The sequence below is a fragment of the Pocillopora verrucosa genome, chromosome 13 (assembly GCF_036669915.1).
Source record: "Pocillopora verrucosa isolate sample1 chromosome 13, ASM3666991v2, whole genome shotgun sequence".
NCBI lineage: Eukaryota > Metazoa > Cnidaria > Anthozoa > Scleractinia > Pocilloporidae > Pocillopora > Pocillopora verrucosa.
This window is the reverse complement of record NC_089324.1, coordinates 16838418-16864594: the sequence shown is the minus strand read 5'-3', so window position 1 is coordinate 16864594 and position 26177 is coordinate 16838418. Positions and strand designations below refer to the sequence as shown.

The 26177-nt window shown below is 38.9% G+C and overlaps 1 protein-coding gene across 1 annotated transcript; it reads right to left on the bottom strand.

The window, feature by feature from the left end:
* Window positions 1-1047: 1047 nt before the first annotated feature.
* On the bottom strand, window positions 1048-22377 carry LOC131795252 (nuclear pore complex protein Nup160). The gene is made up of 38 exons (XM_059112818.2): window positions 22165-22377; window positions 21596-21803; window positions 20912-21128; window positions 20632-20825; window positions 20082-20154; window positions 19789-19877; window positions 18825-18902; window positions 18320-18417; window positions 18103-18193; window positions 17650-17718; window positions 17359-17460; window positions 16971-17075; window positions 16456-16521; window positions 15942-16041; window positions 15429-15490; window positions 15135-15238; window positions 14089-14154; window positions 13468-13565; window positions 12796-12962; window positions 11871-12004; window positions 11480-11547; window positions 11202-11373; window positions 10447-10652; window positions 9508-9590; window positions 8988-9083; window positions 8023-8117; window positions 7595-7691; window positions 7072-7177; window positions 6576-6649; window positions 6332-6424; window positions 5843-6038; window positions 5592-5718; window positions 5205-5243; window positions 4935-5009; window positions 4666-4810; window positions 3965-4090; window positions 2637-2741; window positions 1048-2041 (listed from the first exon to the last, which is right to left on the bottom strand). Exons 1-38 carry the CDS (start codon window positions 22356-22358, stop codon window positions 1910-1912), a joined length of 4350 nt encoding a protein of 1449 aa, XP_058968801.2. The 5' UTR covers window positions 22359-22377; the 3' UTR covers window positions 1048-1909.
* Between the last annotated feature and the right edge of the window lie 3800 nt (window positions 22378-26177).

Genomic DNA, 26177 nt, shown 5'->3' with positions numbered 1-26177 from the left:
AAACCATAATAAATTCATGCATAAATATCTTTTTGATATTCATATGAAGCCATCTGTTTAATGTCATTACAGCTTTCTTTCAGTAAAGAAAATTTATTTATAGTGAAGCAGATTCGCTTTCGAAAGTCACCTATCAGAGAAGATGACAGCAAGGAATTCGAGTTTCCGGAAATCCAAATTTAGCTCTCAGAGAGATAAGAAGTACCATAAAAAAAATTCACTTTCAGAATAAAAAAATAACAATAATAATACGTCACAGAAAAGAAGGAAGCAGATTCCCAATATTTTGAACAGGATCCATTTTTTTAAAATATCAAAAATAACTCGACAGTGTTGTATGTCCTTTTAATAGGTCTTTGAACGCAATTAGATTCAGTCTGGTGGATATATTAAAATGCAGAGCTATCCTTGAAGCAAGAACGGCAAAATTTACCTCGTTTTTCGCTTTGTCTTCATCGAACGCTAAGAAAATCGTATCGCAGGTCATCAGAAGTTATCTCTTAATAACAAGAAACGCAGAAATTTTCTCATCAGCGCGGAAAACAGTTAGAAGAGACAACAAACGAACAATTCACGCCTTCCACCTCAAGCGTAATTCTAAATCTGCCTTGTGTTTACATCGCAACTTTTAGTACTAACCTCTCCAGCTGTTATCCGTATGTCATATGTGCTTGGTATATTCTTGGGGAGGCCCCTCCCATGCGTCTCCCACCCCAGATCCCTACAACTCTCTTTAAGCGAAGTAAATTCTGAGAAAAGGTTGAGGGAGGAGGGGGAAGGGGAGAGTCCTCGCTTTTATCAGGTTTCCAAAACGGTTCGCCGGTTGCCAATTTATACTCCTTAGGAAGAGGGGGGGAGAGGCACTACGAGTAAGGTGTTTCACACATGAACAGAAGTGTATGATCACGACCGGGTTATGGTCCGTCCAGTGCACTGAGAGAGTGGAAAGAGCATGGGGGAGAGGGGGTGGGGGAATGGAAAGTCAGACAAGCTTATCCCCCTGCTTCCCAATAAATACTCTACGAACAAATTTTCCATTTTTTTTTCTATTTTTAATGACACTGTTTACTTCTTTCTTTGGATGGCATATGAAAATAGACGGCTTTTGAGTCTAGTTTTTCTTTTTTTTCGAAACAGTATTTAATGCAAACGGTTATTTACAAGAGGTTTGGGTTGATATAAAGCCATACTTGTACACACATGCCAAATCCACACATTTCTATCAAGAACACAGAATTGAATGTTATACGATAAAGAATTCCAAGTTGGTTATTTTTTCTCGCCACTTGCCATCATAACAATCAATAGCAAAGATAAGGAGTAATTTAGCTTTTGTCAACATCGCGGCTGGAGTGTTAACATAGCTCCTTTTCACTGTACCACGATTCCACGCACTGGGATCTTAGCCACAATCAAATCGTTATGCTCTCTACCATTGTAGTTAAGATCAGAACCTTACAGATCAAGGGAAAACGAGCTGAGAAGTGTCATCCTCTACATTGCCACGCAGTACGACAAGGCACGAAAATTCAATTTGGAAATCATCATTGGAATCGAGGGGCGTGTATGAGGGATCAGTTCTCTCTGTTCATGGTCTCTTGTAACAAATCCATGAAACGTTTGTATTCTTATGAGTCTGAATCTTATTCAGTAGATTGATGGAACCCGTTCTGTTGCTCGGCAACGCGTCCGACTTAGCGTTAGCTAGCATGCTTTCTAAGGCACTGAATTACCTTACTCAAAAAATTATCGGGCAAACATTCGATCGAGTAGAGAAGACTAGAGGTAAACTAAGCGTTCCAACTCGATCCGGTTCGACTGTGTAGAAGTTTCAATCAGTTTCCTCTATCAGAAAGTGTTTTCGATCTCTTGTACGCAAAACTACATCTCTACCATTTTCATGATGTAATCATTGCATTGGAATGGACTCCGCCGCGTGCATCCGCTGAGCACGCTTCAGTTGCATACGCACCATATGACGTGACACTGATGTCACTTGCTCATGGAACACATCGAGTAGTTCTCTCAGTTCATCACGTGCCTGTAATAATGAATGATTAATTCGCTATGATTCTTGTGCAATGAGGCATGTTTTCACCCAACGAACACCGCCAACAAATGATTAGAAAATTGAATGGTGGGGAAAAGCAAACCAAGCTTACCTTCATAAAATAACCCCAACAGGAATTACCGTCCCTAAAATAGGGCAATTTTCACAGGAGTGTCCAAAGTTCAACGGAAAAGGACTGGTTTTGCAATATTTCATTCTATGTCTGGTCTGGAAAACGCGTTCCACCCTCTCAGCCAATCAAATGTTTAACTTTATCTATTCCTTTCTGGCTCCATCTGATATTTCCCTTTGTTCTGATTGACCTATGTAAGAGCTTTACTTTTGCTTGTGCAGCACTCAACTAAAAAACAGTCTTCATACTTTTCACCCTAATATGAGCATACATATTCTCAAAACTGTTCTCTTTGCATTTCATCGAGAAGCTGACATGAAGAATTTGTTTAACAATCCAGTGCTTCAGAGTTGTTGATCATTTCCTTAATTCTCGTGCCCCTATTGTTTGATTCAGGGAGTGATGTTGTAAGGAGAAATTAGATGCTGGTCACAAAGGGCTAAGGAATCTTACCTGAGCCAGCTCGGAATCAGGTTGCACGTCCTTAAGCAGAACCAGCAGTTGATCCAGGGAAGCGTACGGAACCCACACACTGGGACTGGTGCCGTGCAAAGCATCCTGGGAATAAGATTTCTGTATTAATACAGTAGAATGACCGTTCAAAGGACACTCTCGGGATTAGAAAAGTTGTCCCTAAAATACGTGTCCCTTTCAGGAAGGTCATAGATACAAAGATTATACGATGGAACTTTAATAGAGGGCACAAATTCAAGAATAGAAAAAGTGTCGCTTCAATTCACCTGTTCTTTCAATGAAGGTAATTAGTACAAAAGGGTTTATATAGCGGCCTTCATTGAGGGATACACTTAAGACTCAAAAAAAGTGCTCTAAATTGCCACTTCAAAGATTAGGGGCCGGTTATTTACAAGAGGACTAACCCAAACCACTCTTTACGCAATCAGTTGGCTTTATAGGCATTATCTATGAGAGGGTTGCTTTAATTGAATAAATGTTCTTCCACTGTCAGCTCTCGGCCCTTTTGACGCTGTTCACAAAAACGATTGTTCAGACAGAAAGTTAAGCTAAATTGAAGTTAGCTTAGAGCGCAGTTCAGTTAAACGACAGCTAAATTTTGTTTAAATAACCAGTCCTAAAGGATTATTTTCCAATAAGGACTGAAGTTTGCGTCCCTTGAAAACAGTTGTGCCCTGAATATGTATCCAAACAAAGAGCCTCTAGAACGGATCAGAAAAAAAGGAAACAGTCTCGACCAAAAAGATGTTATTTCTGACATTTGAGTGACATGGGAACGAATTAGTCAGAAATTAATATTCTGATGGCACGTTGAAGAGGGTTGCATGGCATCATGGAAGTTTCGGATTATCTAAGCGTTTCGCGGGAAAATGAAGTCATTCTAGGTCGATCAGTCTTACGTTTGACCACTTTCTTTTTTTTGTTTTTTGGTATTGATGTAATTTTCGTTTTCCAAATCCCTGTAAAATATCACTACATTCATTGATTTTTCTTTGTGGTAAGCAGTGTAACCAGGTTAGTTTACCCTTTCCTCGGGATATTATGCCGCTGCATCAGATGAGGAATACGTTTCCATATATTTTTTGGTCACTTCTGAAGAGTGATTTTTAGTGGTTTTTCGTATCTGGAGTAGCACGGGTTCTTTTGTAGAACCCTTAGTTTTCAGTGTACATATGTTAGGATCATATTAGGATGCATATTCTACAAGACTGGCTGACTCATCCTAAATAAACTTTTCACATTGATAACTCGTCTGAGTGTGATCAGTGTCAAAAATAAATAAAGGCACGGCTCACAGGTGAACTCACCGTCAGTCCAAAGTATTCTTTACCCTTTCCAAGAACAGCTTCAATGTACTCAACAGCCAACATGACAGCCTCCAGCAGAAGATCATAGTTGATGTACAAACGGAGCAGTTCGGTGGCATTAAAGCGCTAGAGTAGAAACATTTCGAAATTTTGAAAAACAGTGACCACTGATAAAGGATGGTTTCATCTGGAGTGTCTATCAGTAAGGTACGTCACACAACTTGACGACATCTTCCAGCCCGTTAGCCAAAAGTTCACGCAAATTAGACATCACAGGATCGCCTATGTTTTAATGGCTATGAACGTTTCCGCTGAATAAAAGCTCTGAACTGCACATAGGCAGAGTAATAGTGTCTTATCTGTAAAATGACACTCAAATGGCAACAAACTGGGGAAATTTCCTCTAAGCATTACAAATAACTCTTTCAAACAAATTGTTGTAATCTTGAAAAAAGTCAGATTGATTTTCGCCCAGTAAGCCGAAATGAAATCCGTTCTATCGTCTTTTACCGCTTGTCAATGTTCTTCTGAAATCTTAAGTGCTTATTATGTTGAGTTACATGGCGCAACAGCAAATAAAAATAACTTTTTTGGTTTCCAAATTTAACAAAACGTCAAAAATTTTCATAAACGCATACAAATTTCTTGCAGCCTCAAACCGCAGGTCTTGATCACGTGACCACTTCCACACGTCCTCTCACCTTGTAATCATTCACGAGCCACGTGGGCAGAGTAGCCCCGGCTGACAGCAGTTTACTGGTTACACATCTGTAGTACACGTGACCATCACGTGGACCAAGCTTGTCGAGGTACAACTTCAAAAGTTGCCAAGCCTGGTCAACAACACTATAAAAAAATCATGGAAAGTATAGCCTCAAACATTGCTTACTTTAAACAAGATCCAAAAGGCAAAGAAAATAAAATACACGATACAAAACAAAGGTTTGGACACCAGCAAATTGACGCGTACCTCTTGTATCCGGAGACCTGAGCTTCGCCGAGGTCATTGGATAGGAGCCAGTCCCACGCGTCCTCTTCGGTTTTTCTGTGAAAATCAAAGAAATGATATCAGAGAGTAGTAAAAGCGTGGATTAACAACGTGAAAACTGAAATAGTGTAAGCTGTACTATAGGAGAAAATTCTGAGATTTGTAAAAACTGAAATACATCCATCGGATGGCTATTTTGTCGTTGTTGTTCCTTCCTTTTGGGAATTGGCATTACAATAGTTATTTCCTCACCGTGTTAGACCAGAACCATGGGTAGATAACTTGACACACCTATTGCAAAGACAAAAAAAGTCGCATTAGAAGTTAAAAGAGCAGAAGTGTTACAAAAAAAAGGAAAGGTACGTTTAAAACAGAATTAAAATGCTAGATATTAGTTACGTATTCATTTTGGTAGCCTGTCCAGATCACTGGTGAGTATTTCCTTTTTTCTCGAAACGTCAAACGAGCGAGGAGAGAGAGGAAATGTATAATTGACATTTGAACGAGATGAGATTGGGTCGAGACCAATATGGCACTCCCCCTTTCGTGGATCTGTCTCGTGCCAGTCTCTCTCGCGTTGAGCTCTCGCAAAATCGTCGAGACTCCCCTTGAAACATTTTAATGTTTATGTTTTCTAACCTTGAGGCAAGTCCTTCGAAGATCGTTTCTTTTGGCAAGTTGAAGTGGAAAGCTACAGTGAAGGCATTGTCAAACAAGCCTGCTTGAGTCAGCAACGCTACGCTCTCCTGGGGTGACAACTGAGGGCCTGAGACCGAGCGGAAAAAAGAAAAAAAGGAAAAAGGAAAAGGAAAGTCAAAAGATTGCCATGGTAACGGCACTACACCAATCAGAGAATCAGAGCAGAGAGCTACATGTCTGACGTATCAAACCTATTGCACGAGTTGGATCTGCGTCCATTTTAATGAGCTGCAGCCTGGCGAGAACCAATAGATACTCTCCCTCCAGGTCCCTGATGTCTAACACGGTCACTTTACGCCGAGGTCTGGCCAGATGACTTGGGTAGAGTACCTCTCCTTCTTCTCCCTGCTTTCGTTTAGGTGACATGTTGGGCGGCTCCGCTGGTTTCTGAAAAATGAGCAATATCCCGTTTGGTGAAAGAGGAAACTGATTACTCCGTTTTTCTTTGGGTGGGTGTTGTAGCTTTTACGTCTATAGATGAAACCCAGGTGAGTGATCATTCAAATGATATCTACTAAGCAGTACTCTCATGTGGTACTGTTTATCATGCTGCACGAGGTGTTTCGAACCTTTTCCTAAGTCTGTTTATGAGACCCTAATGCAAGCGGTCAAATGAAAGCTACAGAGCTGTAATTTAATGTATGTGTGGTACTGTTTTGAAGCAAAAATATGTAACTTACATCGGTGCCTATTCTGTCCAGAGGTTTTACAATCCAGGCATTTTTCGGCTCGACGAGACGGAGTGAGTTCATAGCTGCTAGATAACATTTTGCCTGAAAATAAATTGGACACAGATGTTTCTCAGCGTAGAGGTACGTGTAGGAATTTTAAGTGTGCACTAAGTTTTTCATTTCCTTGCAAATTGATTAGTGAGCTACCAAGGTCGTTGATGAGCTTTACTGCAAAAATATCAAAGAAACAAACCTGTTTTTGCAGACTGTCAAGCCCTGAAACTTCTTGTCCAAGTCGCAAGGCGTGTTCATACATTGCTGCCCCAGCTGGAGAAAAAAGATCCAACACAGTAATCTACAACAAATGACATCACTTTGTATTTGCTTCATTACTCTGTGTATTTGTTTATATCGTCATCCTGCCTTTGGAAGATGTATTACACCCACTTCTTCTCATTAACCAAACATTGTCAAAAATAAACAGTTATGTAAAGTAAAGTGCGGTTTTTTTCATAGAGTCTTGATAGTATTCCCTGTCTGCATAAGTTCCACTCTTCTATGCTTTCTCATTGGTTCAAAAAAACACTCGCACCCCAATTTTGACCAATCAGACCCTAAGCTTAAGCCAACTGTTCATTCGCGTTTTCCCGCGCTTGAAGCGACTTGTGCTCATTTCTCTGAGTTCTCATTGGCTCTTCATGACACCTCCTTAGTTCTGATTGGCTGTTGTGATAACTTTTGGTTGTCACCTTTTCTGTAGTTTCCTCTGAACACGTGAAAAGCATAGAGTAGATCGTAAAAGCTGTGAGTAGTTATGTCCACTGTACGGGCATGAGACTCGATGATGTCTATAAACTAAAAAAACACAGAACAAAACAGTTACAGAAAAGTTTTCTCAACGCCGAACGCTTTATTCTAATAATGTATGAACCGTGTACCATATAAGGTTCCTCTAAACAAATTTAAAAAACTACCAGCACCACGCAAAGCGAACCGAGCAGAACGAACCAACTTTACCAACGGATCGAAATGAAATATCAATACCGAGTTACGCCAGTTGAGTCTTACAGGCCAGAACATCAAAGGAAAAACTAACAATCAGTTTCAACGCGTTTCTCAGGCGAGCAAAAGCAAGCGTGAGGCGAACGTACGGGGGACGAGACACACGCGACTCGCCCTTTGCATTTTCCTCGCGCCTTCCACGCGCTTTTCTCGCACTTGCGCTCTCACCTGTCTAACAGGTTTGTCTTTAATCATAACGTTAATATTCACCTCATTTTGAAGGTTGACAAATGGATACTCTACAAGCTCCTGAGTTTGACCTCCCTCGTACAGTGTTACCATGAGCTTATGAAGGCATACACGCCGCCTGAAAAAAGTCAAGAAAATTAGAATGATAAAATTCCACATTCTCCCAATTAAAACGAACGGAAGCGTTCAAAAACAGCCGATAGCGTTCAAAATCTGACGGAGATGCTGTAATAGGATAGGGGCGTCCAAAATATAACGACAGCGTCTAAAATCAGACTGAAGAGTCCGAAATCGGACAGGAGCACTCAAAAGCGGACGATAGCAGCCAAAATCGACGTTCACTGCACAATGAGAAGCAAAGAGCCAAAACTGCGAACGACTACTTACAAAGAAGATAAACGAATAAAAAGGAAAAGAAAACTAAGAAAAGAGATGGGAAAATTACTTACCTAACAGGGTCAGGGTTAGCGGTCAAAGCTTCATATGCCAGGTCATTATGGCCCAACTCCAGATGATGTTTAAAAATTTTTGACCACAAGTCGGGCTGGAATAATTAAGGAGAGATAACATAATTAACAAAAATTACTCCACTCTGCCATACACTTGTACAATGAAGAAAAGAAAAAAGGAACAAAAATTACGAGTAGCCTCATAGTGCTCCACTGTTCGAGGTATGTGTTCCTATTGCGCATTTGTTTTTTCTCATCTGTAAAAAGGCGCCAAGCATATTTTTAAAGTCTTCCATGGCTAAACTTTCGGAAAATTGTCAGAAAGTTATTGGAAAATTCTCGGAAAATCATCGTAAACTCATCGGAAAAATATCGGAAACATCGTTTTAAAAGAGTGTTCGAATGACGAAGGAAAGTAAACGACTTCACACGACGCTGGTGTCACCTCTGTGCTCGGATACTTCATAAGAAACGACTAATCACAGAGCGCGTTATATTCAGCTCCCTGAATGACGTAAAGTAATAGTCCGGGCAGAGTTATAGAAACCGTTTTTAACCCCTCAAAGGCTCACCTCTCCTAGCTACGACCGTTTTGTTCAAGAGTAGGAACAAATTTTGGCGACTGAATTTACAGCTATAGTCGTTTATTTAGTGTCCTGTGTTTGCTGTCATGTAACAAGTTGTAAAAAATCGCTTGCGCTTCATGATCTAAAGTTAAACTAGGGTAAATATTGCACTCTGAAGTTTTCTTTAATAAACTTTTGCCTCTTCTCCCTTAGTTGTCAAAAGCAAGTCTTGAGATGTCACGTGAACCTCCAAAAGGCCAGCTGTCAGCCTGGTTTATTTTCCTATTTCAGATCGCTAAATGGCAACTTTGAAGAGGAGTTGGACTCGGCGCCCTAGCCGGCTTTACCACATTTTCTTTCACCGCCTACCCCTCCCCCCTTATCACGTTATCCACTCACAATATTTGGATCATCAGGTGAAGCGAAATCCAGCGCTAAATGAGCCACATGGATAACATAGTCGGGGGCATCAAACTGCTCAAACAGTTTCAACACCTGCACGGAAAACAGAGGAAATGATAACAGTCACACAATACAAGTGAACATTAGGGAACAGACAGACACGTTCCTAGTCCAGGAGTTGGGATTTATCAATTCCCTAGAGTTATTTGTAGACTCTCGTCTGTAGAACGAAAGTCTATTTTCCGAGACGTCTGCGTCGAGTTAAACCTCAATATAGTGAGTAAAAGCAATATAATGGAGGGCAGCGTTCAGATTCATTTGTCGATGAAAGAAACTTCCAAAAAAGAAGTTAAATAGCATTTCTTGCGAGACAATTCACACTGTAAACTTCTGGGAAGATAGGCTTTCGTTTCCGTCTCAGAGTTAAGTAGAGTGTCAGTGATTGTTCCTCTGTGTCGCCTGAATTTCATCATGAAGAACCTCGTCTTGTTTATCTGTGAGTTTTAATCTGCCTCACCTTTACGTAAAATAAAACAAGCAGTGTTGAAATATCGGTGGAATCGCTTTGAAGAACCTTCATCACAAAGGCATCCATTGAACCTAAAATCAAGAAAACTTAAAGTGAAAAGTGATAGAAACAGAATGAATCGTACTAAACAGGCTACGCAAGCATAGAGCTCCTTTAGATTGAATGTCGTTAGCCTTTTCCATCCCAAGATCTCATTAGTAACTCTCCTCATACAAACGACGTTAGTCGGAGAATCTGGGTTTGGATCAACTAATGATTCCCTGACTGATATCTTCATTTTTTGTCATCACTTGTCTGATTGATATTTTATTGATATTGTAAGGGGAAATTTTGTCTTGGTCACTCATGGGGGTTAAAGGGTTCGAACCCTTTTTTCTAGAAAAAATTTTCAAAGACTTTTCCAGGACTCAGATTGATTTTAAACACTTAAACCCTTTCACTCCCAAGATTTCAAAATAAATTCTCCTTACGGGTTACATACATTTCTTACAACGTAAATTCTGAAAACCCTATTGTTTGAGTTCAGCAGATTTCCAGAACTTTCCAGGACTTCTAATCTTATTCCATGACTTTCCAGTCCCGGGAAATGTCAAAATAAAATTCCAGAATTTTCCAGATTTTCCAGGACCCGTGCGAACCCTGGGGTTAAAGAGTTAACCAATGGCTAAGTAGCCACAACAGCACGTTGTGAAATATCACAAGGAGACTATAAAAAGTCAAAATAAAAACAAGTGAACTGGCTCGCATAAAAACGCGATTGCACATGGGGTGATTGGTTTTAATTTTGCATCCGTTTGGTTAACATGGCATGGTGTGAATTGTCTGGACCAATCACAGAGCGAGGTAAAGAAAAACTATCATAATCCCAAAATACTTCATCATATGATTTGATCACCCAGCAAATAATAACTACCAAAGCGTCCTTACCAATCCCCTTCGCAGCCTTCAGGAAGCAGCTTAATGCCTTGTGATTCTCGCCCAAAGCCAAATACGATTGGCCCAGTAAGAAATGCCATGATGACTGACAGGTGTCACACCAATAGCAAATCAGATGCGCGTAATCTTGAATGCGAAGATACTGACACCGCGAGAGGAGAAATTCTGGGAAAATGACGCTCTCCCTTAGTGGCCAGCTATAGTTGGATTTGTGTCAAGTTAAAATAACGTAATGCAAAATACAAATAGAAGTGGCGGAGCTTTTTGAGACATGGGGGAGGGGAGGGGAGGGGGGAGGGGAAATACTCTAGTCACTTGATGCTATGGAATCTAAGATAAGCTCTGGCGGTGTTGGAAAAAAATAGCTCCCATGGAAACCACGTAACAAGATCTCAAAGCGTTCTCACGTCTCCTTACTGTTCGCCAAACATTCTTTGCATTTAAGCTCAGAGAGACTTAGTGTTTAATAAAGCAACAGTACCTGGTTGATACTATTCCTTCCTCTCATCACTTTACGACTCGACATGGTGTATCACGGGGATAAATTATTTATACTTGCTTGTGGGAGTAAAAGATATAATCTCACGTAAAACCATCCGATTCAACAACAAAGTTTTTATGCTCAATGGTAGTTGCAGAAATAGGGTCTCGGTGTACTTTCTAACTCAAGTTCAAACAAAAACCGGGGAAAAAACAAAACAAAAAAAAAGAACAGGCAATTACGATTATTTAAGTCACTAGGATACATTAGGTCCATCAGGATGTAAACAGCCCGGTTGAAAAATCCAACCCAAAGAAGAGGTGGCTCCTGATCAGACATCTCCAGTGAGGCCCTGATTTTATGGACCAGGTGCCTTCTCAGTTGTGTTCCCCCAACACCACATAGGAAGAGTTCCCCTAGTGTTAGAGAAGGATCATCTACAACGAGAAAACACACATCAAGTAAATAGTCGCTCAAATAAACAATCATAGACAACAAAAAAAAAAAAACAACGTTAACCTGTGACAATTTTTTAACTCTTACCAGGGACCGCTTTTGACTCCATTCCATCTGAAATTTCCAGTGTGGCTAACTGTTTTAGGTTCGACTCTCTGTACGAAAAAAGTTTGCAGGATTGTTGAAACATGTCACAGTTTAATGGTAGGAGTCATGCACTCTTTGTTATTACTCTCTCTTTTTGGAAAATGAGTCCAATCTTTTGTTTGTATTCATATTCATCGTGCTAGTCTGATTGTCTGGGTGAGTGTAGTCCTGAGGGGGACTGTTGTCGGTAGTAGTGACTGACGCTTTCACAACCTGAGTAGAAGTCATCATCAGAGTCAAGTGAAGAGTTGTTGTTAGTCGATTGTTGAAGAGATATTATGTAAACTTTGCTACCTGAAAAACCTAAAGCAAGCAGAACTGATGTACATACACAGAACTTGATGGCGTGGGCGTGACAGCTTGTTCAAGGATCCAGTGCAGAGCAACATACAGCCTGAGAAACTCAACTGTTCTAGGAATGAACACTGATGATACATCCTCAGCTTTTCTGGCATCCAAGCCAATCTTAAGAACAGAAAAAAAAAACACTTGAAATGGAAACAAAGAGAATTAAGAATCTGTACTACAAGGTTCAGGGAACATTGAGATGATTTGTTAAGAGGAGATCATTGATGAACCTTCTTGGAAAATAATTGTAATCTGTAGTTCTAGGCCAAGGGGGGAGGGATATGCCAAGATGCCAAAGACGAGGAACGGGAAAAGGTGGAGGGGAATAAAAGGGAAGAGACAAGGGTCTAATTATTAAGGCATAGTATGGAAGGAAGAGGCAGGGGTTTCAAAATCCAGTTATTGGAAGCCTACCGTTGCCTTTAACACCCCTTACCGCTGGCTGTAACACCTTCTACCGTTGCCTATAACATCTCTTACTACTGCCTGTAACACCTTCTACCTCTGCCTATAACATCTCTTACTACTGCCTGTAACACCTTCTACCGCTGCCTAGAACATCTTTCACCGCTGCCTGTAACACCTCCTACCACTGCCTGTAACACGTCTTACTGCTGCCTGTAACACCTCCTACCACTGCCTATAACACCTCTTACTGCTGCCTGTGACACCTCTTACGGCTGTCTGTTCAGACTCTTATGTAAAAGTGTTCCCTACAGCCCAGTCACCTATTGCACCATGGGAGGTCCCTCACAGAAAAAGTAATTGATGAAACCCCTAAACATAAGAACATGAGAAAGTACAATGGGGACAGGAGCAAAAAGGGAATATAAATCACCCTTTCTCGCCATAATATAGTGTTTGGAGAGGACAAAAATACATTATTTTACATTCTCACTGTTTAATACCTTGTTGACCCCCAGCCTGGTCATTAAACTGAGCAGCACCAATAGCTGTTTACATACGGACATTCTGGATGAAGCAATTTGGTGAGCAGCCTTGGAGAGGAGAGAGCAGGTGAGTGGAGCACTGAACAGGTGATGACCAGTCATGATATGAGAGAAATCTGACCAACCTGTGATGAAGTATTTAACCCAGAAGTTAATAACAGGTATTATTCTACATTAAAGCTACTGTGAAAACTCTGATTTGTTGAGAGTGTACAGTCAATATACAATAGCATGTGAAGTTGACATAATAACCCAATATCTGCAGCAGACACCAATACACAAAATACACCAAGTTATCAGCTACAGGGTGTCATCTATGTATGCCGTCAAAATGTATGGAGAACAGTATGGAGAATATGCACACTGATATTACTTTGTAAAAGGTTAGGATGTGGAGACTATTTTCTCATCACAAAACACTGTTATCTTGTGACTAAATTTCTTGATAAAAACCCTGGTAAAGGAGGAATACCAGTACACGTTTTTTTTCATACAACCTTCCCCACTCCTTCCCAGACCTGCCCAAATCAGCTTATTTGGTTTTGCCTTCTTACCACTGACCAAGAGCCTGGCACTAGTCACAAAAAGTTTAGCAGCCAAAGCTCAATAGCTGCTAAAATGAAACCTCACCAGTCTGTTGCTCATAAGGAACATCCTGAATGAGGTCACTCTCTAACATCAGAAGAAGGAATTCCAAACTGTGGAAGATATTTGGTATCTTGTGCAAACTGTGGAAAAACAAACAAGTCAGTATTTAACACATACATATCCTTCCCCTCCCCTGCCCTCCCCTTCCCATACCCCCTCTCCCACCTCCTACCTTTCCAAGCTTAAACCTTGACTTGCCCACCAGCAGGTGACCAGGGCCTCCTTGCCTAAAGGCTGATTAGTGCTAACCCAAGGCTAAATTCTAATCTGGGTTTCTTTATTCCTTAATTCAAAATCTTTTTTGGGATAATTTTCCCTACTCTTTTTAGAGTATCCAATAATCATAATCTAGACAAAAGGAATTCCAGTGAATTCTCTTTGATAGCTTTCAGATCTGAAGTCAGATTTCAAGCTAACCCTGGCTTATCCAACCCAGCTTTGAACAACCCGGCCCAGGACTGGAAGAACTTGCCTTTCCCAAATGACTGTCTTTTTTTTTCCTTCAGGCCCTGAAATTTTGAAAAATTCTAACTTTCCAAAAAGCAGCTCCACTTCAATACTAGTTTCCACTTGGAAATAAAAATACTTCTTCGTCACACACACCTTGTCTCCAGTTCCTGTTGAAACTGAAATAAGGCATTTGTATCTGCTTCTCCTTGATCTTCATCACTAAGCAAAGTAAACCAATGTAAGCAATTCAGAATTTTAGAGCACCACAGTATCACACTATTGCTTGTTTTTTTTCTTATTTAATAGAGAAAGGGACAAGAGAAAGGATTATAGGAGAGAAAGCTTCATTGAGAGGGGTTTGGTAAAGACGTTGGGATGATGTTGTAAGGGGAAATAAGATGCTAGTCACTCTTAGAGGTCAAAGGGTTAACCCTTTCACTCCCATAAGTGACCAAGACAGAATTTCTCCTTACAATATCAATACAATATCAAGCAGGCAGGTGATGAGAATAGAGAAGAATATCAATCATGGGATTATTAGTTGATCCAATACCAAATTCTCTGAACTAACATTATAAGAATTGTATTGCAGATAGTAAGGAGAATTACTAATTAGATCTAGGGAGTGAAAGGGTTTATAAAAGAATACAAACAGCGGATGGCGGGCTTTCTAGAGAAGGGGTTTATTAGTGAGGTGCTTATAAGAGGGAGGTGCATATTGAGAGTGGTGGGGAGAGGGTTTAAGGGAGAGGGGGGCCTTTTTGGAGAGGGGGCTAAGTAGAGAGAGAGGCTTACCAGAGAGAAGGGCTTATTGGAGAGGAGGCTAGTTAGGTAGGGGGTAATGAGAGAATGAAGCTTTTAAGAGAAAGGGCCTTTTAAGAGAGGGGGCTAAGTAGAGAGAGAAGCTCGTCAGAGACTGGGTTTATTAAAGAGGGGACTTATTAGGTAGGGGCTGATAAGAGAAAGAAGCTTATTAGAAAGGGGGCTTACTGGAGAGGGGCCTTGTTAGAGAAGGGGCTTAGGAGAGAGAGAAGACTACAAAAAAGAGGGGCTTTTTAGAGGGAGAGGCTTCTCAAGGAGAGTCTGACTAAAGAGGTCTGGCTAAAGAGGAGTCTTATCAGAGACAGGGCTCATTAGAGAGGGGGTTTCATACTTAGATATTAAAATTTTCTTGTGAGAAATACACTGTCGCTTCTTACCTCACATTTGTTAGAAGATAAACAGCAATCTGTTCAGCAGTTAATGCTGGATTCAGCTGGTACATGACATCATTTTCAAGTGCTGATAGATGCTCAGGAGACAGCTACATTGGAATGGTGGAGAAAAAAAATTTTAAAAACATTCTGTGTCAAGATACAAGTTACTGCATTGTAAGATTGCTAAATTTGATCACAACTAACTGAATCAATACTAAAATTTATATGAACCTTTCTTAAATCACTATATTGAAGCAACAAATTATCATTTAGGAAAATTGCATCACATTAGTTCACCTGATCTGAAACCATTCTGATGATGTTACAAAGATCTATGAATGATTCCTTCATGGTTTTATCTGCAAAGTAACACAAAAATGTAAAACTGACAAGAATATTATTTTCAATTACAACAGCTTTGATCTTCTCATTTATTTTGTACACCAGTGTCCAAAATGTGATTGTGGACACTAGCATCTAAAATCAGTTAAAATCAGTCATTAATAACTAAAATCCAATACCAGTGTCTAAAATCAGACAAAAATGTTTAGAATTGGACGTGTACACATGTCTAAAATTGGACACTAGTGTGTAAAATCAGACACTACAATTTAAATTTGGACTCAAGTGTCTAAAGTTGTACCCTAAGTCAGTATTTTTGCACTTCCTGTTTGGACCACAAATTGAAGAAGGCGAAGCTCATTCTACATCCTTCACTGCAGACCTCCAACTCCTTTACTAAGAGGAAGCTACACATCCATGTGAAATAGCAAACCTGCTATACTTGGAACATTAAGATTATATACATACCTAGATGAGGCTCTGTGGCAACAATTGACACTTCTAGAGGTTCTTCAGAGAGGTGAAGTTGCTCAAACAGGTCACAGGGTCTCAGGAATGACAGCATTTCCTGTGTGACAAATGAAAACATAAAAAAATGTAATCTACAGAATTCTGTAACCGATAAAGGTGACAAGAAATTGTGTACTCATTAATTAATTTCTTCACTATTTTCATAATTTGTTCCAAAACCCACAATGAAACACACAATTTACAATTCTTTAACCTTTTCACTCTCAGAATTAACCAAAGAGGAGTTTCTCCTTACAATATCATTTCAAGTTTGAGTAGAAAGATGATGAAGAGAAGTAAAAATATTTCCTAGGGACTTTGATTGGTTTGACTTCACATTATCAGAGTAAAATCATGAGAAATGAAAGGCAGATGGTGTGGAAAATCAATTGTTAGGGCTTGGGTGTAAAAGAGGTAATTTAAAGAATACCTCTTATCAATATAATATGAGTGAACAATTTTAGTGTACTACCTTTCGCACAACACAGACTAATCCTGTTTTAGTGTCCATGAAAATGCCCAAGGCTTTACCTCCAACCTGGAAGAAGAATTAATGACAGTTATTTACACCTTCACTAAAAATCTAACATATAAACATCCTAACAGATTCATTGTTGTCTATTAATAGGATCAAGCAAAATAATTTGAAGGCCACAAAAAATCAGTCTCAAATCAACACAGGGACAAAACTCTTTTTCTAAACCAAATCTGATGCCTTCAACATTGTTGATTCTGCACCTACCCTCTCCTAACCCAATAGCAGTCAACTAGTAACAATTTAAGGTTTATGTCGGGTTAGGGGAGGGGTAAGTGTGCAGTTGTTCAGATACTGACTTTGATCTGTTGATTCTAATGGTGTGTAAACTACATGTACACAGGACACCAAACTAAGAAATTTGGCCTCTAAAATTTGTTTCTATGAACCATGGTTACCAAAATGGTGGCAGTTTGGAGCACCCAGGAGCACCCAGGAGCATGGATACTTACTTGATGGTACTGTACGACACAGCTGTAGAACTTTGTCCAACATTGTAGCTGAAGATCATTGTACTCATGGTGAAGCATCTCATAATCTGGAGCTGACATCTGAATCTAAAGAAGCCAACTGTATTAGATTTTGTAAGTGGTAAACTTAAACCATTATGTATTTCCTTGAATAAGCGATAAGGCACTTATTTAAAATTTTTGCTACTGGATGGAGGGTGCTTAATCGAGGGGGTTGGTGGGGGGGGGGGGGGTGCCTATAATTCTCCTGTAATGATTACATTGAAAAGATTGAGTTGCCATGTTGGATCTGTATCATTTTTCTACAGTTCAAAACCTACTGCAACAATGGAATCTCAGCAAAGAAAACCCATCTCTTTTCAATACAAACCTCTGAATCAATGAGATTGATAACAGCCAGTTTCAAATCACTCCTTGAAACAGTCTCATCAAAATCACTGACAAAGTTTGAAACTGGTAAATGGTGGTATATCTATAAGGAAAAAGCAAAAACAAAAACAATAAACAATAAACAATAAACAATAAACAAAACAACAATTTGGTATCTGCATTCCAAACCACATCATTATTTCCACATGGCAAGTGTTGGAACAAATCAAAGACACAACAGAAACTGTGAAGCCACAGAATCAAATGAACACAGATATTTAAAGAACTGTACCTGCATAGCTTTCAGAATAGAATGATTTGAAAACCTTCCAGGGTAGAAGAGCTGATCAAGAAAAACTTCCTGAGAAAATAATTTTAGAATGGTTACAGTGGGATAAACTTCATAAGAAAAATCTGCACTGACACTATTTTGAAGCACCAAAGAAATCTTAAAAATAGTTGTAAAATGTAGCCACATTTTAAACTTTTAGTTAACGTAGAGATTAATCTTGACAACATTTTTAAAAAGTTCTTCAAAATGGTGAACAGCACATTGAACTGGTATAACTCCTATCACACCCTAAAAACTAACAGTGCAGCTTTGTTAAATCTTGGAGTGTATTCCTAACATTGCATATGGTCAAATTTTTCTCCAGACTATTCATTGATGTTCTGAAGTTCCTTATTTATTACATTCTTCTTTGAAGAATCAGATTTCCAGTATCTGTACAATAAACAAACTTACTCTTGGTTCTTTATATGGTGGAACCATGACATCAGAATTCTCTGTTGGTTTAAGGAATATTCTTTTCCAACCACATTCTTGTGCATCTATGCTACAAAATTGAAGTGAAACCTTTTGGCATTAGAAATGGACAGATTTACCACCAAGAAGTTCACTTTATTAAAAAATTCCTCAGAGAAACATTTCACATGTCAAATGTTACAATTTATAAACTTACTTTTCAATGGGAGTGAAGTAAGACATTGTTTCACCATTTTTATCTGTCCATAAAGTCCAGATGTTCGATGTGGTCACAGCAAAGTCTACAAGATTTTCCTTTTTTTCAAAACAAAAAGCACATTCATCCATGAGCAAAAAGACAAAAGCATGGCCGTCAAAAAGTTTCAAGGTAGAAAGCAAACAAGAAACAAAGGGCGTCCAAGAGAGATCTTGGGCTACTAAATTCCCAGATGGGGTAATAGCAGTTCTTTCAAACAATCAATTCAAAGAAATTGGAAATAAACACAGTAAACGACCATAAACGCATTGCTTGAAGAACCCCAACTGGTAGGAGGCAGACCAGTCAGCTATAAACAAAGAGCAGCCAAGGAGTTGAACTCTCAAGGCACCTGAAAATAAATCCAGTGAGTAGCAGGATGGGGAGCCACCAGATTTCAAGACCAGTGCCCTAAATACTTGGCCAACCTGCCTCCACAAGTGATCAGTCAGTTTTGAGATTTTACCTTTGGAAAGTGTGAGAAGGAAAGTGCAGACAAGCTTGGATCATCATCTGAAGATGGCACAACCTCATACACACAGAACTAAAACAACAATTACAAAATGTGTTATACTGATAACAGTTGTCAATCAAATTTTTCAATAATTTGATGGAGCAATTACATCCCCCAGTGTCATGCAGCCAATCCTGCATACTTTCACCCATAATAAGTTTACAGTCAACTCCTGATAACTCAAACTTTCAAGGGAAATGAAAAGGTTTGAGTAATGGAAGTCTGAGTTATCTGGATTTGAAAGCAAAGCAGGAAAACTCCTGGAAGAGATCTTAGGAGTGAAAGGGTTGATGGAGCAATTTATTTAACTCTCAAGACTGAACAGCCACCTAATACAATCAAACCTATATTTAAACAGCGTCCAGCATCACCCTGTAGTGAGTGGCCAGCTGTCAAAGTCCTGAATTCGTTTCCCTTGATCTCAGTTATTTTCACCTCTATTAAGCAGTGATGGCCACCCTTTACAGAGTCCCAATGGTCTGCTTGTTTTGTTTTCCACTTGTATTAAATGGTCACTTATGGCAGATCCACTCAAACAAACTAAGAATAATCCTTTAAGTAAATTTCATCATGTTTTTCTCCCAAAATCAAAGAAAGTAGTATTTTTTGGCAAGATTCTGTAGAGTAAGTGGTCAATTATCGCGTAAAGTGGTGTTGTGTATCATTTTTTATAATACCCTGTATCTATGGAACCTGAATTAAGTAATCAGCCTGTATCAAGCAGTCACTCTGTCATTCACCATTAGTGACAGCTTAATACAGGTTCGACTGTAGTTTGCAAGAGGTTTTAGCTATAATTTTTCGTAATATCAAGAAAAAAATTTTGGACCCTCAGTGACTGGAAGTATTCTACTAGTAGCTTCTCCCACCTCTCCCCCCCTCCCCCCTCCCTTCAACTTTTCAATTGTCCACTCACCTGTGTGTTGTACATTAGGTTTAAAAACAAACCAAGATAAAGTTTGCCACTTGATGGATCTACCACTTTACGGAGTATATGACCCACAGCTGCAAGGACAAGAAATTCATTTTACAAAAGCATTATGTCAAGTCATCAAAAGAATAACTCCAGCTAACATGGATTTTATCATCTCAAAAAACCAGTACCAATATCAGGTTGACTGACTGCTTCAACCTGATCTCCACGACAGAATCAATGACAACACAGCAATAAACAAAAATAAGATCCATAACTTTAAAAACTGGACTTACCTGGAAAGTTTTGAGCATCCATATCATCACGAATATCTTCCAGAAGATCTTTGACGTAAATGCACGTTAGAGTCTAGCAAAAATAATCAAAGTTACAAATAACAAAAAAATACAAACAATAAATACTTAAAATGTAGCATTCAGTACATGGCAGAAATGTAAAGAAACAATGTTAAAATATTTTAGGTAAAATAAAAGAAAAGTCTCAACCCTTTAACTCCCATGAGTGACCAAGACAGAATTTCTCTTTACAATATCAATATAGTACCAAGCAGACAAATGATGAGAATAAAGAAAAATGCAAACTGTATTAGAGAAGGGATTGTTAGTTGATCCAATACAAAATTCTCTAAACTAACATCATAGGAATTGTATGGCAGACAATAAGAAGAATTACTTATGGGATCTTGATAGTGAAAGGATTAGAGATACATTTGAAAGACCATTTTGACAAAAAAAAAAAAAAAACCACAGAGGTGAATATTAAACAAATGCTTGGCGGAGAGTTTACTGGCTTTGAAAAATACTTATTGCAATATTTCCAAAGTACCTGGCAGGACCAAATCCTGAGCTTGAAATCTCGGCAAAGAGCAAACACACACATATGATTTCCGAATGGATGGATTCCTACACTCAGTGTAGCATCAGAAGCCATTGTCTCTCTCCTTAAGCTTGAAGGAACAAGACCAGACCAAAGACGTTGCATCACTCCTGCTTCCTTTAATTCATACTGCTCAACTTGACCTATCATGATAATACAAACCAGAATTGATCAGTATGTAATTTCTCTCACAATGTCAATACAATATCCAAAACTGAACTCATCTTACCGCCACTCCCAGGAGGAGGCAATTTTATCAAAAGTATTATTCCTGAAGTAGTAGCTAAAGCAAAGAGACAATGTCCATCCTGGCAAAGCCAGCTTGCAAAAGTCACACATGATTGTGAAAAAGTTCCAAAATTTGAAGGACTTCTGAGCTGATGACTGGAAAAATCATTAAAGATTGACTGCTGACTTCCTTCACTAGAGTAAGACAAACCAAATCCCTAGGAGACAAAGTTAAAAGTGAGATGAACACCTCAGCCCAAAAACACAAATGTTATGGTAAAGTACAACAGACCACAGTTGGTAAAAAAATTAACCATATAAACCAGGGGTTGTGCAAATCAAAGCATGCAGCGCAGCCTCCAGAGACAAAACATGGAACACTAATAGCATTTACCACATAACAAGGTACTCCATCATTTTTTTAGGTTTCTGCCGTATACTGTAAACAACTCTTCCTAATACAAGACATTTTCATCACTTAAATAGCGACTTGTTTGATCACTAGAGGTTTCCTTTAAGCACGAAAGGAGCATCAATAAGAAGGGGGTGTCCCTCCTCTCAATTAGATCTGGTGCACTGTGAAAAACTTGCCAGTATAAAGGTTATGTCTGGAAAAGACCTGACATCTTCAACTTGATTCAGTCTAACAGGACTGCTCCCATCTAATTTTCTTTAAAAGACTTACATGTCTACGAAGTCTGTCTGGATGAGGGAACGCAATCCTGTGTACACTGTTGGTTGTGGCAATCAACAAGCTAACATGTGCAGGAGTTTCAAAGATATACACCACTGGTAAAAGAACACCGTCAGTAAACTGTAGTTCAAGGTGGTTTCCTGAGAGATTGTTGTCCAAGGACTCTTCAAATAGCTCCAGTACATTATCTGTTACTCTCCTGTACACGAAAACATTCGCAAAACATTAGGAAATTGAATGCACAAACATCTACAAGCCTTAGTTTAATCTAGTTTGTGGAAAAAAAATGGCTGTTTAAGATAGTTTAGAAAGCGGCATGGCTCCGTATGCATATTCCAAAGTTTCTTAAAATTTAATTAAACGACAGTTAAATCTCGATCTATCTATCTATCTACCTATCTAAGTATTGCTATTGTTTTACGTAGTTTGTTAGGCACTTTGAGTCTTAATTCAAATCAACGTGTACTGGTATTAAACCCAAAAACTTAACAACAAAAGTACAGGACAAAAATTGCCGCGAGTTACAAGTTCCAAACACAAATTTTCTTGTGAATACGAACCAAAAGATGTAACGATTTCGAGTAACAGAGTCGACAGTCCCGCACTCTCGATAAGCAAATCCACCTCCCGTATGAGGCTGAGCGTTTTCTTCATCCCTCACTGTCGTTGCTGATCCTATAGTAAAATTTATCACGTTTCCTTGTGGCTTTCCACTGTGATGCAAAACTTCTCGGAAGTTCCCACCACTCGCCATTTTGGATTTGGATCTAGCCGCCATGTGATCGTTAGTGGATCCCAATCTTCTCTCATCCTCTTGGACTGGAAACTGAGGCCGATAAACATGTTAATGCGCTTCCAGCAATATTAGAGGGGATGAAATTTGCGATGTGATTGGTGAAAAAAAAAACTATCCCTACTGCTATCGTTATGCGCAAGCGCCGTAAACATAATATGGCTATTTCCTACTAATTCAGGGGAAGGATATTTCCCTTAATTCGTGGGTACATTCGTGATATGAATCAATCAATAAAGGGGGTAAGTTTCTAAGGAAACTGTGGTGCTGCGTTGGTGGGAGAGTATAGCAGGTAGTTTAGTGTTGACAACTGAGTTGAAAACGTAAATTGGCTACCGTAAAAAGTTAAAAGGCTGACGTTTCGAGTGTTAACCTTTTGTCAGAGCGATTGATGAAGGGCTAACGCTCTGACGAAGGACTAACGCTCGAAACGTCAGTCTTTTAACTCTTTGCGGTGACCAATTTACGTTTTCAACTCAGTTGTTAACACTAAATTACCTGCTATATTATCGTTAGTTTGCCTCTAAACCTTGGAAGTTGATACCACAACTGTGCTCTGTGCGAGGTGGTGGTATGCACGTATCACTGTGTGATAAATAATTTCTGAAGCGCTTCAATTAGTGATTACTTCCTTAGTTACGAAACGCTCACATCTACAAATGTGAACCCTACGCTGATAAGATAAACGGCTTAAGTCTTATAGCCGAGTGTTGTGTTTACTTTTCATACTTCGATTACGATCTTTATTAAAGGAGTCTAGGCCTAGTTGTTCAAAGGCTGATCAGCGCTAACCCAGGGTTAAATTTTAATCCAGGTTTCGATATTTCTCTGTTCAAAAGCCGTTTTGGAATAATTTTACCCATTGTTTTTAGAGCATTCAATTATCAAATTGTAGTCAAAAAGAAATAAACTGAATTTGCTCTTCAACCTTTCAGATCTGAAATCAGATTTCACTCTAACCTTAGGTTATCTTAACCCAGCTTTGAACAAAATACAGGATTCCCCGTCGGAAATGATATCCTTTCCCGTCGGAGTACAGCGATCCCCTAGGGACTGACGTAGTAATTAAAAGCGTTTATTTATTGCACAAATTTTTAAAAAAGCAAAAAAGGAATCCTTTATTGTTAAATTGAGGATATCTATTGCATAATCTTTAAATTTTTATAAAGAAAAAAAGAAAGCCTTTATTATTAAATTAAGGATATCTAAATCCTTAAATTTTTAAAAAGGCAAAAGAGGAAGCCTTATTTGTTAACTTAAGGATTCAACAAATAATTTAATTAACAACTTGGAGGGCAGAGAAACTTTGAAGAGTATTTCCAGAATTTGATTTTTTTTGTGGAGAACCGAAAACTTTCAGACGAACAGACGAAACTAGTGCGTGACGCATAAACTTGAAAAACAATGCACAAACACCTTGGAGATTACTCTTCCTTTTGAGTTAAACCACGCGCTAATTATCACATTATATTTAATCAAGCTTTGTGCACAAGGAAAAGATGGATGAGTTTATCAAGAGACCACTGTCGAGAAACGGTTTGTAAATGGCCGGATTGTGAGTAATGTAATATAAAATTCCCCCTTCGAACGGATAATCCAAGTTTCCCCCAAATGTTTGCAACTTGATATTGCTAAAAAAACCTGAAAGAATGATGTAGTCGCTTTACGAAGATTAGCACGTTTTATGTTACTGAAATGAAACATCTTTACTCAATTGTCCTATCATTGTATGAAAAGGACAAAGGTACGAAGCTGAGCTCCTTTTTTAATGGAAATAGAAACATACACTTTGAAAGCTTGGTGGTGTCAGAACACGAATGCAGACGTGCTGGGAACTCACTTAATGAACTAAGCATTCTTAAGCATGTTTGGAGTCAAACTGACAGAGTCAATGTCTTAATTTTTAGATGATAAAAATTTCTAAGTTGAGACTTTCAAATCCTGCTTGGTGTACCGACTTTTGTTAACTACCGTTTCTCACGCTAGATAGCTTTCAGCCAGTTATGATTGATCACTTTGTTATTACGAGCTGAGGCCGATCTACATACAATGCAACCAGTTGCTTTTTCTTGTCTCAGCAACGATGGAATCACATTCATATTGAATTGCTACAATGGCAAGGCACATCAGGGATCCAAAACTGGAAAAGAAAGGATTTAATTTGCAAAACTTACAAAAGGATTGAACAAAAGCCATGACACAAAAAAAAGCTTTTTCCATTGTGTTCTCTAGCTACCGTAAAGGTAACTCTTGCGGACATTTATCGCATTGAATTACCGAAATTAGGACTGCAACGCCGCCAAAAATTGAAGGCATTGTTAGTTTTCAAATAGAAAAAAGACATATTGGGTATTATAACATATGTTTAGAATGAACTCTGGAGGGCACAAGAATTCTAGGCGCCAGAACAGTTGGTTATTTTTGTTTCAAGGATACTGTCAATTTAAACCCCCTCTGATATGATCAGTGCCACACAAGAGACTGAGAACGAAATTCACGCCCACTTAGCGCCGTGATACTTTTAAAGTCTGGATGGAAGCATTGAACGGGAAAAGCCCTGAGCTTTAAATTTGCACAAGATATACTGCAGAATTAACGTAATGTCTGCTTCTTATGAAAGTCTATGTTTTCCTCTAAAAGCAGCTACGATTTAGGTTCTCCGTCTAAAATCCGTTTCAGTATTCGCTGCTCATTGCCCATTCGTGATTCTTTTATCTTTCCGAAATAAATGTTGCGGTCTCCTTCAAGTTAAAATTAGTTTTGAACCTCGCAAACAATCAACTTAAATGGCAAAAGATCGAGCCTCTTAGGATCAGTTCGTGTCTCTCCTTAGATAGTTTTTGTTGGAATAAAGACTTTGCGAGATGAATATCCACTTTAGTCAGGAATAAGAAACCTCATTTGGAAAGTTGCTCGAACAACGTATGTCACAATTAAGAAAATAGTGTATGATTCTGAGATATCGAGCATTTCACAACACCAGAGAGTCATTGATACACTTATGAGCAAATTTTTAAAAAAATCTTGTTTTATGAAGAAGTTTTCTTGACCAATTGAATAGCACACTTTCTTTACTTCTTTAAAAAAAGTTGTTGTTTAACGTATGGTAAAAAGTGCTTAGTCCCACTTTTAATAAGAATACTACAAACGCGGGTTTTCGGAAACAATGTCAAAACAGACGACAATGGAGTTCTCTAGAAATTCTCTTCTCTATTAAAAAAAAAATTCGTTTTGCTGCCACAATATTTTGAAACTGAATCAGGTTTTGCCTTTCAGCAGTGGGGGATCTTGACAGAACCGTATCGTGTTCCCTCTCTTTTTTTAAACCAGTCGTGCTATTTGCCTGGGTAAAAAACAATGCAGCATTAATTCATTTTGACAGCAGTTAGCGTGGTTCTTAATTGCTGAGATCGAGCGACACCCCTCAAATCTACACGAAGTAATTGTTTTTCCTTGAAATGGAAACTCACTTTGAGAAGCCATTTAGTGTACCCGCATTCGTTCAAATAATGTTATTTTGACATAAAATGCCCGCGACGTGTAAAATAGACTCATAACTCATTTGCGAGACCTCATTAAGAACACAAAAACGACAATATGCTTACAGCTTGTGGAGGATTGCCTAGAATCACTAAGATTCGATCGTACATGGCGGACAAGGTTCGATCGCCTAAATTGCGAGTGTATAACCAAAAGATAACATAACAAGAACATTTCAAGGTTGGGCTATGCAGTCGAAATCTGAGGCATGAGGGTTTGATGAAAAACGAAGCTTTAATG